At 39.2% G+C, this 11,994-nt stretch overlaps 1 protein-coding gene across 1 annotated transcript in view; it reads left to right on the top strand.

Moving 5' to 3' along the window:
* The first annotated feature begins 6 nt into the window (after positions 1–6).
* Positions 7–11,994, top strand: part of FAF1 (Fas associated factor 1) — a 152,658-nt gene continuing 140,670 nt past the window's right edge. Inside the window, exon 1 of the mRNA XM_008640751.2 lies at positions 7–90. Within this exon, the coding sequence (XP_008638973.2) occupies positions 46–90 (45 nt within the window). The 5' untranslated portion in view covers positions 7–45. The remainder of the gene's footprint in view (positions 91–11,994) is intronic.

Here is an 11,994-nt window from a genome sequence, read left to right on the forward strand (position 1 = left end):
TCCAGGTGCGCGGGCCGGAGCAGAGCCGGGACGCAGCTGGCTGCAATGGCGTCCAACATGGACCGAGAAATGATATTGGCTGATTTCCAGGTAAATTTCAAGCCGCCGCCACACAGCCGTGGCCTCTCGCTGCTTTTCTCTTTCTCCTCGTTGCTGTGCTGCTTGTTCTTTGTAGGGAGGTCCGGGGTGGTGGGTGTGAAGCCCACCCTCTGAAGCCTCCGCTCTCGCTTTTCTTCTTTTTTATTTGTCAGAAATGGGGAGCGTGTGCCCTCTTCTCTCAAGGTACGTGAACAAAATGTCTTCTTTAACTTAGAGAGTTTCAGTTTTTAATTAATAAAAAAAAAGCTTTTTCATCCCCTTTGCTTGTTCCTACCCTCTGCAACCACCCAGGCCCTGGGACAGCTGTGAGGCAGCTCACTTGGAAGAGGCAAATGCCAGGGAGGATACAAAACTCACCAGTCCTCATGATTTGTCACAGTGTTTGTAGTGAATCACTTGCTGGTACTACAGATTAGTGCTGAACAGAGGTGTTTCCATTCCAGCATCAACACTAAACTTCATGGTTGCCTCAGCCTATGACTGTTGTGATGACGGTAAAACTCTTCCCACCCCATTCCTAACAACAACGTGTTGGTGTAGAAGGGAGGAATATGCTCTTCAGAGTTGTTTGTTACCTTTCCTTCTCCAAAAGGGTTGTAATTTAACTTCAGACTTCTAAATCTTATCCCCAGAATAAAGTATTTCTGTAAGTAAAAGTGATGTGTTTAGGTGTGTATATTGCTTCATAATCTTGCTTGGTTTTATATTGTGTTTCTAAGGCCAAATAAACAAAAAGTGGAGAATAACTGCATTTGAAATAGTGCAGGGAGCCAACCACATCTTGGAAAGGAATCAGATAATATTTGAATATATTTTTTGAATATTTGCTTTTCAATCCATGGGGGTTTTTTTAAGCTCTGTCCGTTTGCAGTGGTTGTTCTCACATGTATAGGCTCCTGGTATTCTTGGATTGGTTTGTAAAACTGCCATCTGTATGTTCAGCTTCTTAAAAGACTGTTTTCCACCTGTTAGCAGGTTAAAAAGGAAAAAAAATAATCCCTCCATTCACTCTGCATGTGTGTTTCTTTGAAACTACAGGTAGGGTGACTGTAGTGTGCATTATGTAATTCCTCTGTTGCAAAAGGTATCTGGTATCTCACTGATGTAACACATGGAGTTCCCAGCTGACAACAGGGAACTGTCAGCCCTTTCTGTACCCCACTATCTTACACCCATATTCATTAAAATGCTTAACAAATGTTACTATATTGATACTACTTTGTTGTGCTTGGAGATACTTTTGTGTATATAAGGGATAACATCCCAGTTTTAAGGCTGGGATTTCATAAAGGAGTTTTTCCAGGAACAACACACTGTGTGAAAGGAAACCTGGACCCCAATTCTGCATTCATACCAGTGGGGACAGATTCTTATGGAATCCCACATTATTACGTGAACTTACAATCAGGAATCCCAGATGATGAAATTAGTGGCTGGTGAATGTAAGATTATTTATTTAATAGAGTTTTCAATACAGATTTACACTTTCCAAGTGTTTTGTGCTATTTTGCAGTATTGTTGTGCTTGGATTTTGAAACCATTAATAAAAGTATAGGAGCAACTGCAGTGTTTGGTACCACGAAGACAAGTAAGTATCATTGCAAACTTGCAGGTGGGTGGTGGAGTCACAGAAACCAGTTTTAGATCAAGGGTGGATGACATAATGTGTCTGAACCTAGGACATAGGAAGTATTTTATCATATACTAATCCTTGCTTAAAAAGAACCCAAACCTTTTCCTCTTGTATTTCAGCAGACAGCTTTGTTTTTCTGTTTCATTGTGTTTCTTTTTAAAGATAGTATCAAGTGTCTACCTAATTTTGAAGCACTGAACTGTCAATTGTCATGCTGTTAAAGCTTCAGATTAGTAAAGGACGATGTCAGTCATTTTTAGGCCTTGTATCTTTAGACTGTTACAAAACAGTAGAGGTTTTTGGGTCTTCTAAATACTTGATGGAATTTGCAACTCATTCACTAAGAATTTAAATGGATAAGAAAACATTATGTGCAAAGTAATTCTGCATGATTTCCTTTCTATATTTTCTGTAACTTTTAATTAATAAATATGTTTCTCAGAGTTCTGCTGCCATCTTCTATGTTTATGTGAGGTATGTTGTTGAAGAATGTTGCACCCAGTGAACATTTCAAAAGCAATTCTTTGTAGTTTAGTTCAGCTAATCTTTGTTGAATTAAACTGGGAGGGAAACTTCCATCACCACTTCACCCTCACCTTTCCCAGGTTATATTTAAGGGGGATAGAGCTGTGGTCTTTAAATTTCTAAAAGTTGAAAGGGTTTTCTCTTCCCATAAAAAAATCATCAGTGAAATCATAATGATGCTGATACTTGATGCTTTGTGAAGCTTTCGTGAATTTATTTTGTATTTTCCAGTCATTAGGGATTTTGCCATGGGTTTCAGCTAGAGCAGGAACTTGTATTGCATTTGTTTTTTTCTTTTTAGCTTTGACTGTAGTAACAGGTTACTTCTGCATTTGGAAGTACTAAAGAGAAATACTTTAAAAAAAGCGTTTTGTAGAGATATATATATATATACACACACACACAGATACACATAAATCCATGGAATTTCATGAAATATTTTAAGTAGAGCGTAAAACACAGTGAGTGATCTACCAAAATATTTTTGCATAATGTCTTAAAACAATTTGAGCCTGTTCTGTGTGGTTTGTAATTATTTTCTTTTCCTCTCCTTTTTAATGAGGCTACTGTGTGGCTACCCAGGGAGCACAAAATGCGTATTCATGCATGTGGGCTGTATAAGCAACCTGCCTAACTTTTCCTTCTTAGGCCCACACTTAGGAAAGATTATGCAGAGGCTGTGCTTTGTACATGAGTAGTGTGATTGTTTTCAGTGGAAGTAGCTGATGTGGAGTTCAGCACACAAACTAGTTTTAGCTTTTTTACTAAATGCAATTCAGAACTTCTCCACAAAGTGTCATTGGCATAAAGGAAAAACTCCATAGGAAAAAACACCAACAGCTTGTTTGTAGCATAAATTCTTCCAAAAGGTAGTTGCATGTGAATTGGTGAAAGAGTGATGCTGCAACATACTTCACATACTGAGGGAGATAAGGGCATATGATTTCTACCAAGTTTTTAACAACTGTTCTTCTGTTGTTTGTTGTGTTTAACTGCAAAGTGTTCTTTCATCTTCAGTGGAGTACCCAGGTACTCACATGGTACGGATGTACTCGTGATCTCTTGCAGTTTGGGGTCTGCTTTGCACTATAAAGAAAACAGATTTTTTTTCTTTTTAAATTGTAAAATTTTGTTGCACAGAGCTTCGTTTAATTGGCATAGACTGGTTTTCATTCCCAAAGTTTGAGTATTGGCAGAAGTGTCAGATGTTTCTGCATGCTAACACTTCTGCTTTTGTTTTTACAGCTTCACTTAGGAATGGAACTAAAATTAGCAAGAATATCTTTTTGTCCTTATAAGCTATGTCCACCTATAGGACCACTTTATTCATGCTGTGTGGTTGTCCCTGCAACAATCCTAAGTGTAGAGTGGGCCTAAGGGTTGCAGTGTTGTGGGAGTTGCCAGCTCCTGTGTGTCCATATATTACACGACTATCTGGCACATGGAGCTTCAGGAGGAAATTTTTCAAAGAATTCACGTTTTTCATTGACCAAATAAATAAGTAGCTCAGGATTTGGTCAGGGTGGGAGGATTTCAGAGTGAAATGACAGAATTCAAAAATCCTTGCTTTCATTGAGACAATGGATTTCTAGTAGTTTTCTTCTTCCCTCTTTCATCTATGTTCATTGTGAAATCAAGGTATGTGTGGTTTTTTTTTTTTCCTTTTCCAAATTTTTTTTTAAACTCACACACTTGAATATAAAAATATATATTTTTTCTTTTCAAACTTCAACTTTGTGTCAATGTCTTTCATAAAAACAGGTTTGTGGGAGGAGTAAGGGGAAATTGAGAAGGAAGAACCTCATTGCCATCAGTTGCAGAAAAGTGAGAAAGCATGCTAAATGATCATGTTTTAAATTATAAAATTGACTATGACAGTGATACATCAGTTTATTATTTTTTGTTTTGTTTGTTTTTGAAAAATTAATTGTAATTCAATCTACTTGTTTCCTTCTGGAATGACGAAAATTAAAGAAATTGGAGAATCTTTTCACCTGGAGGTTAACACAGTGCTGTTAAATAACTGACAAGATAAAGTTTTTTCTTTGGGTTTGGTTTGGGGGTTTTTTTATTCCTATCTGCTTCAGCCCTGTAGAACATTATCTCAGTTGTGCACACAGTTTGCTCTAACAGTCTGTGTGCAGAATTTATATGTGTGGCCTTATTTTTTTAAGGGTGCTAAGTGAGCTTTGCTCTCTTCTGTGTGTGTTGGCATGGTGGCTCAGGTTTTCTGTCATTTTAAGTTATTGCTAGTATAAAAATTTGATGGATAGAAAAGGTAGGCAGATACAGGAATAGCTTTAAGTCAGTACCCTTGATTCTGGCCCTGGTCTGTGACTTATAGTGGGGGCTGGAAAGTGTTTCAAACATTTCTGTAAGGATAAACCTCTCACTGTGGGTTCTGAACAAGTCTCAGAGTTGATGTCCTTAATACTGATTTCTGAAAGAAAAAGACATATTTTGTCATTAAGGCACTGGGGCAGAAAGGGCTGTTCTTGCTTTCTTTGCAGGCTTTCACTGGAGTGTTTGGGAATTTGGAACAAGGTCCTCAGCAAAAGATAGGTGCTGAAGAGAGTTCCAGTCAAAGTTTAAACATAAGCTGGAGGACACTTTCCAAAGATTTAAATTTATTGGAGGCCTACATTTTCATCAGAAGGTCTCCCTAAACACCTGGATTTACATGTGTTCAGATCTGTCTGACCTTAAAACCTCAGTCTTGCTCAAACCAAAGCCCTCTTTTGTGTGGCCTTTCTGTAGAATGTAGAGTGCAGTGGGTGCTGAACTAAGCTCTGCAGCTCTCTCCAGAGCAGCTGGAAGGAAATCCAGTACTCTAGAGATTGGAAATCAGGGTTTGGGATAGACAGGTTTGTTTACTCATACCCTCCTACTGGGTATCTTTAGTTAAAAGTGGGCTCTGCTGGGTTTCTAATAGTCAGGTGCCCAGATGCTCATCACTGCTTCAGCTGACCTGTTTCAGTGGATATAGGTTACTGTATCTTTAGCTAAATTTTAAAATAGATAACAGGACTGTTTTTCAGTGTGAAAAAAGAGGCCTTTAGGACACTATAGGATGTTGACGTTCATACTTAGGAGGCCTGTTAATTTGCATTTTGATTAGAATTCCTTTTAATCCTTGTTGGATTTTATCACATTATAATTTTGTGCCTTACACAGTGAGTAACACCTTTGGAACTGGTAGCTGGACCTCTTGGTTTGGAACACAGTTGGTTTTGTTTGCTGTAAATGGCCTTAGGGCCAAGAGACACGATGAAAACAGTGCATGTTTAGGGTGTTCTAGCTTGGTTATTGCCATTTTCATTGTCTGCTACCAGTCACTTCTGCCATCACTTCTATTAATTTATTCTTTGAGGGTTTTTGGAGTTTCATTTCTCTAGATATGTTAAGGCTCAGTTGTCATCCCAAAGTTCAGGTTTATCAGAACAAGGGTGATTTGATTTACTGGTCCTTTAATCTGAAGGTGAAATGGGTTCCCGAGTCACAAATAAGAAGTTGGAGTAAGAGTGGTGTTCTTTCAGAAACATAACTTGGATATTCCCACTGATAGCTGTTCATGGAAAAACCAGTTAATTTCTGCTATGTAAGGGCAGATAGTTACTTAGAAATACTAACTGACATTTCTGGAGAAGAAAGAGGATACTGTGGTTTGTGTGCATTACACCCCTGCTGTAGGAACCTAAATAATTTACCACTGGAGCACCAATTTGTCTTTAGAAATAGGTTTATTCTGTTTTTTTCATTCAATTACCTTGAAAAGACTCTTCACATCATAGTAATCATGTCACCATTTCCATCAGCCCATTCATATAGGTATTTGGGTTAGTAGGTCACTGAAACAGATTGAGAGGTGGTAGCTGTAGGATCCTTTTTCAAATGCCATGACAACCAATACTAATTATAATATTGAAATTATTAATTATATGTACTTCTAAAGGCTAGGAATGGGTTTTCATTGAAAGATAATGTGAAAATTATTTGTCATATTGAAAATATCACGTGGCTAATATATCTTGGGAAGCAAGGATCATTTACTGCAAACTTTACACTTTACACTTATTGAGCTCATATTTTTGTGTGGAAAGAGGTGTGGGAGAGGATGAGTGTTTGAGCCATTTGCTACATGTCTTAAGGGGCCTTGAGAATCTCCCATCTTGAGAATATTGTATTGGAGCTGGAAAGCCTGAAAGGGTAGAGTTTTCCTCTCTGGTTGGGCAGTTCTTATGGTTCAGTTACCATAGCAAGCCTAGTTTTCATACACTTCCATACTAGAAGCACAAATTAGCTTTTTAGAGGAACTACATGGCATATCGTTGCTAGGATTTCATATTTTTCTAGTCAGTGAATAAATTTGTGCATATGTGGGGCAGCCATTAGATGAGTCCTTTCCTTTAACTACTGTAAGAACTAGAATAAAAGGCCTGGGGAAGTACCTAACATTTTACTCTTCCCTCGTTATTTGGATGAAAGGAAATGACATGCTTACTGGCTGGATTGATACCTACTAATTAAGCCCATTTTTTAGAGTTGACTAGTTAATGTGCAATTGTAAAAAGAAACTGCTCAAAGAGGAAATCAAAGCCCTCATGTATGCATGACATGTTGTTTGGTCTATCAAAACAGTCATCTGTGTCTGACTGGTTGAGCACGTCTTTGTTCCACAGCAGTAGTTATGCTTTCAAAAGATAATTCATTAAAGCTGAAGTTCTTAAGAGACATTTTGAAACTAGAATAGAGTACGTTAGCCCTTGGGTTATTTTATATAGGTTTCATATTTTATCGCAGGAAACAATTTGTAAAGACAAGAACATTGAAACTGAGTCACTTCTATTATTTTTTTTTTCTAAAGGTCAGGTTGTTTGTGTGAGCAAATACCAAAGGTGCCATATCAGCTCAGGTCGAAGACTCAGCTGGCCTAATGTCTCTTCTACAGCAGTGGCTGGTCCTTAGGAAAGAGCTGAAAGAAACAGAATGTGAATGGATTTGCCTCATCCTAGTTTCTGGAAGTCAGCGTTTTGAAAGCTTGATGATGGGATTTGTTGTAAAACTTTGGAAATAAACTGTGTCAGCTTGAGTTAGTCTTGTGTTCTTCAGCTGACTGAGTTCTTGAGAGACATTTGAGTAGTTTTGTGATATGTGAGTTTGCTCTATAAAAGCTGTGTTCACTTTTCCTCAGTGTGTTGTATATATGTACACACTAAGTCTATTTTATATCCTTTATTGGAATTTCTGCTGTTTCTTGTTAGTACAGAAGTCAAATTTGAACTGTAGAAAACTTAACCCCTTCTGGGGGTTTGCACCACAAAAAACTAATGTCAACACTGTGGGAATGTGGTGTCGATTTCACCTTTAATCAAGACTGACTTAAAGAGGAGTCTGCTGTGAAAAACTTGTATTTAAGTTCCTTTAAAATTCTAGGGACTCCCACAAATGTAGGGGTTTGTTCTATATCTCTCTGCTGACATTTTAGGATGAGAGTATTTTCTGTACAGATCAGCTGTGTTACAGGAATGGTCCCAAAGTTCTTCAGTAGTGGGTATAAGTGCACAGAATTCATGCAGCTTTTGTAATATGCCTTTGCCTTTGAATACTTCTCTGCTATTTTCCTCCTTTGGTCCCATTGACTAACTTTCAGGCTTTCTTGTCCTGATGCTTTTAAAATCCTATATAATTTTAACGTCTTTAGAAAACTCTGGGCGTTTTTTTTTTTTGGTGTTTTTTTTTTGTTTCCCATCCTTGTTGGCCTGTGTTATTGGTATGACCTGTGCTTGGAGTGTGAATGTGCTTCTGTTTCCCTGCTCTGGATGCCTGTTGGTTTTGGCTGGGGTAGGGTTAATTTTCTTCCCAGTGGCTGTTAAGGGGCTATGCTTTGGATTTGTGCTGAACACAGAGCTGATAATAAGGAGATGTTTTTGTTACTGCTGGGCAGGGTTTGCACTGAGCCAAGGCCTTTTCTGCTTCTTGTACTGCCACACTGGGAAAGGGGCTGGAGGTGCAGAGGAAGATGGGAGAAGACACAGCTGGGACATGGGGCCCAAACTGACCAAAGGGATTTTCCAGACCATGTGGCATCATGCTTGGTATATGAAGTGGGGGGAAGAAAGAGAAAGAGAGGATCTTTGGAGTGATGGTGTTTGTCTTCCCAAGTAATCTTTACATGTGGTGGGGCCCCATTGTCCTGGTGGTGGCTGAACACCTGCCTGCCCATGGAAAGCAGGGAATTATTTCCTTGTTTTGCTTTGCTTGTATGGGTGGCGTTTTCTTTGCCTATTAAACTGTCTTTATCTCAAACCATGAGTTTTCCAGCTTTTACCCTTCTGATTATTTCCCTGGTCCCATTGCTGGGACAGTGAGTGAGCAGTTCCATGGGGCTTGGCTGCTGGCTGGAGTTAAACCATGCCAGTGCCTTTTCCAGGTTTTGAAGAATATGTCTGTTCCTTGCTGTCTTGTTCTTCACAAAAAATTAAAAAGAGTGTGGAATGCTGACTAAAATATTTCTTGTATGGATTAGTACTCTTCCTTTGTGTGCTTATCTAGAAAGTGGCTTTTATTTATTCTTGAGTTGTTTTTAAAGTTCTGCTGCTTTTGAGACAATGAGGAGAAAGGAGATGAATGCAAATGTGCAGTAAGCATTTATTTGATCCATACAATTATTTTTTTTTTTCCATCAGTTTTTCTTATGTGATACTGTAAGGGCAAAATGATTCAGGAACTCTTGGGGTTTTGCCTTCACTGACATACTTAATAAAAGTATTAAACAAACACAGAAATGTTGGGGTAATCCTAACTAAAACGTTTTTGTAGTTGTTGGGTAAAGGCTGTCTTCAGTCCTCAGGAAAGACAAACGGGTTTGGTAGTGTAGAGTACTTATTAATGGGTACTGACTTCTGGTTTGTTTCTTAATTCAGTTTGACCACTGCTCTTTTTATGTAGTGTGTGTGGCTTAAACACTGGAGTGTTAGCATGGGGCTTGGGAGGCTTGACTTCATGTCTTGGCTCAGCTCATGGGCTTCCTAGGGATCTGTCTTCGTGGTATTCTGGAATCAGAATTTTCTCCAGAGTCTTGAGAGAGTTCACAGTCTGCTGGAATCCATTTGAAAGTGGTTAGTGTGGTGCTGAGTGAGTTAGTTCTGCTGAGAAGTGGTTAGAGCTTCATGCTACCAGCTTAGACTTTGTCCCCAGCTTGCTTTGTTTGGAAGGCTTGCAGTCATCTCGGAGCATGGGCAAAGTTCACTCCTGTCTGCTTGGTAGCTATAGGTTGAAATGTCTTTTGTGACCTTCAGAAATATTATTTTTTCTTCTCCCCCCTTCCTCCCCCCTTGCTTTGCTTAAGGGGATGCTCAAATAGTAGAATGATGAAACTTGTAAATAGTTGGGTGTGGGAGTTGAAATGCGTTGGGCAAACTTTATCCTGGCATATTTGCCTAAAACCCTTTCTTGATTTCTGATGCTGGTAAGTAAATTGGCTTGTTTTTGCTAAACGAACAGCTGGTGAATCTGCTTAATTTTTACCAGATGGTCTTCTGAGTTATGTAAAAACAGAGAAGCATTCTTATCTCTTCAGTTAGAAGCTTGCAGTGGGTGACCTTTCAGTCTGTGTCTTGGTCGATATGCCTGGATGTTGTTTTTTAAATGTTTGTCTGAAACAGAAGTAAAAGTTAATTTAATAACCATGGATGACTCATATTAAGAACAGTCTCTGTACACCAGTAGGGTTGTTGTAAGGTTAGAATGAGCAGGGATGCCACAGAGGGGTGTAGCTGATGTAGTCTGTGGAGGTGGTCCTAAGACAGGTGGGATTCTGGGATGAGAAGAACTGAGGTACCAAAAAATCTCAGTTGTGAGTGTCTGAATGTGCTGCATGTCATGATAGCCCAGCAGGGAGTTGCAAAGGCATCATAAATTTGATACTATGGTACTAAAGCCTTTACTTGTTTGGCTGGGCATATTGGTTTGACTTCACCTGTTTTGGGGGGAGAAGTGTTACACTTTGTTTCAATAGCTTTGAAGTAATCACCATTGCAACAGTGTATGTATGAATTTAAAGAAAATTTTCTGACTTATTAATATGTCATGGCTGAATTAGTGTCCTAAATCTTTCTGGGTTTGAGTGGACTTCTAGCAGATACAATCTGGTATACCCTTTATAGGCTTGATAATTATCCTTGATTACTGAGCCATTCTCCTCACAATGGATGGGAAAAGGAAGCAAAGTACTACGTTTGGCTCTAGAAAGAGGAAACTCAGGGTTGGGTTGTTTAAAACGCATCCAGAAACCTGATTTTTGTTAGGAATGCTTGGAGAAGGAATTAAGGATTTTTCTAGAAGTAGTAGTAGCCACATAGGGGGCTGTATTAGTGTTCCAGGAGCCTGAGGGAGGCCATTCTTTAACACTGTTTTGGTGAGATCACTGCTACCAGGAGTGCTGTGTTCTGTATCAGTCACTCTATTGACAGAGCAGAGCAGGTCCAGTGAAGGGTTACCTAGGAAGGGAGGAGGCTGGAGCATTTTTGTGTGAAAGGTGATGTTAAGGGAGCTGGCTTTGTGTAGCCTGGGAGAGAAGGCTACGGGAGGATCTAGTTGCTGTCTCCAGCCGTACAGTGGGTGATAACAGACAATACAGAATCAAATTTCTCTTGGAGTTGCAGTCTGAAGGTGAGAGGTGGTGGATATAGGTTACAACTTGGGAAATTATAATTAAATATAAGGAAAAACAATTCTCAGTGAAGGTGGTAAAGCACTGGAACAAACTGCCCAGAGAAGCTGTAGACTCCCTGTCTTTGGAGATATGCAAAACCTGCTAGGGAGTTGAAATGTGTCTGTGAACTGTCTGGTTGTAATTGAAGAGGTGAATAAAACAGCAAGGTAAATCTTGGTTCTATTACAGAGGAAATATGCAAGGAGATAAGTAATATCATTTGCTGTATCTCGAATGCTACTAAGAACAGCTCTGAGTGGTTTGTTGTTTTTAAGCTGCTGATCTGGGTAATTCAGCTGTCCTTCTGAGCAGGTTTGTGGCCTGGACTCAAAGAGTTTTCCGTGCTCTTGGTCTCTCTCAACTTTAGAAGAGTAAGTTACCCAAGGGATAGTGAATTGATTTTTAACAATGTATGTTCTTTGCCAGCATTTCTTATTTCTCTTGAAAACCTCATGTAACTTTATGGAATAGATTAACTCTATTTAATTAATCTAATTAACTCTAGTTGCCCTGCTCTATCTAGTGATAAAAATTTATTTGGTGCTTTCAAAAGTAAGCACTTCCTCAGGTGCTGTCTGTGCACTTGCAGGTGGGTTAATGCTGGCTTCCTGAGCTTGCGTAGGAGATCCCAGAGGGTGAAAGCTTTTCTTCCTAGGTAATCCTGTTGAATCTCTTGGTGCCTTCAAGTAGTTGTTTCTTCGGGCATTGTAGCTTTGGATAAACATTGAAATGATGGACTGAGCTACAGATCTTTTGGGGTTTTTTTCATCTGTTACAGGAGGGAGTGGTACCCAGTGTAATTCACAGTGGTCTGTCTGCCTGGTTTTAATGGGCCTGAACCTGTTGTGCAAAATGTTCTAGGCCTAGTTTGGGTTAGCTTAGAGATGGTCCCTTTTGGGAGAAAATATAGCTACTGTTAGTAGCCAAAGGAAATACGGAATTATTCAAAAGGAATGTTTTGACTAAGCCCTCCATATCCAGCTACTGCTGTTAGGCCAAATGTGGCTGTTTGGATACTTTGCCT

The sequence above is a fragment of the Corvus brachyrhynchos genome, unplaced genomic scaffold (assembly GCF_000691975.1).
Source record: "Corvus brachyrhynchos isolate BGI_N302 unplaced genomic scaffold, ASM69197v1 scaffold48, whole genome shotgun sequence".
Classification (NCBI taxonomy): domain Eukaryota; kingdom Metazoa; phylum Chordata; class Aves; order Passeriformes; family Corvidae; genus Corvus; species Corvus brachyrhynchos.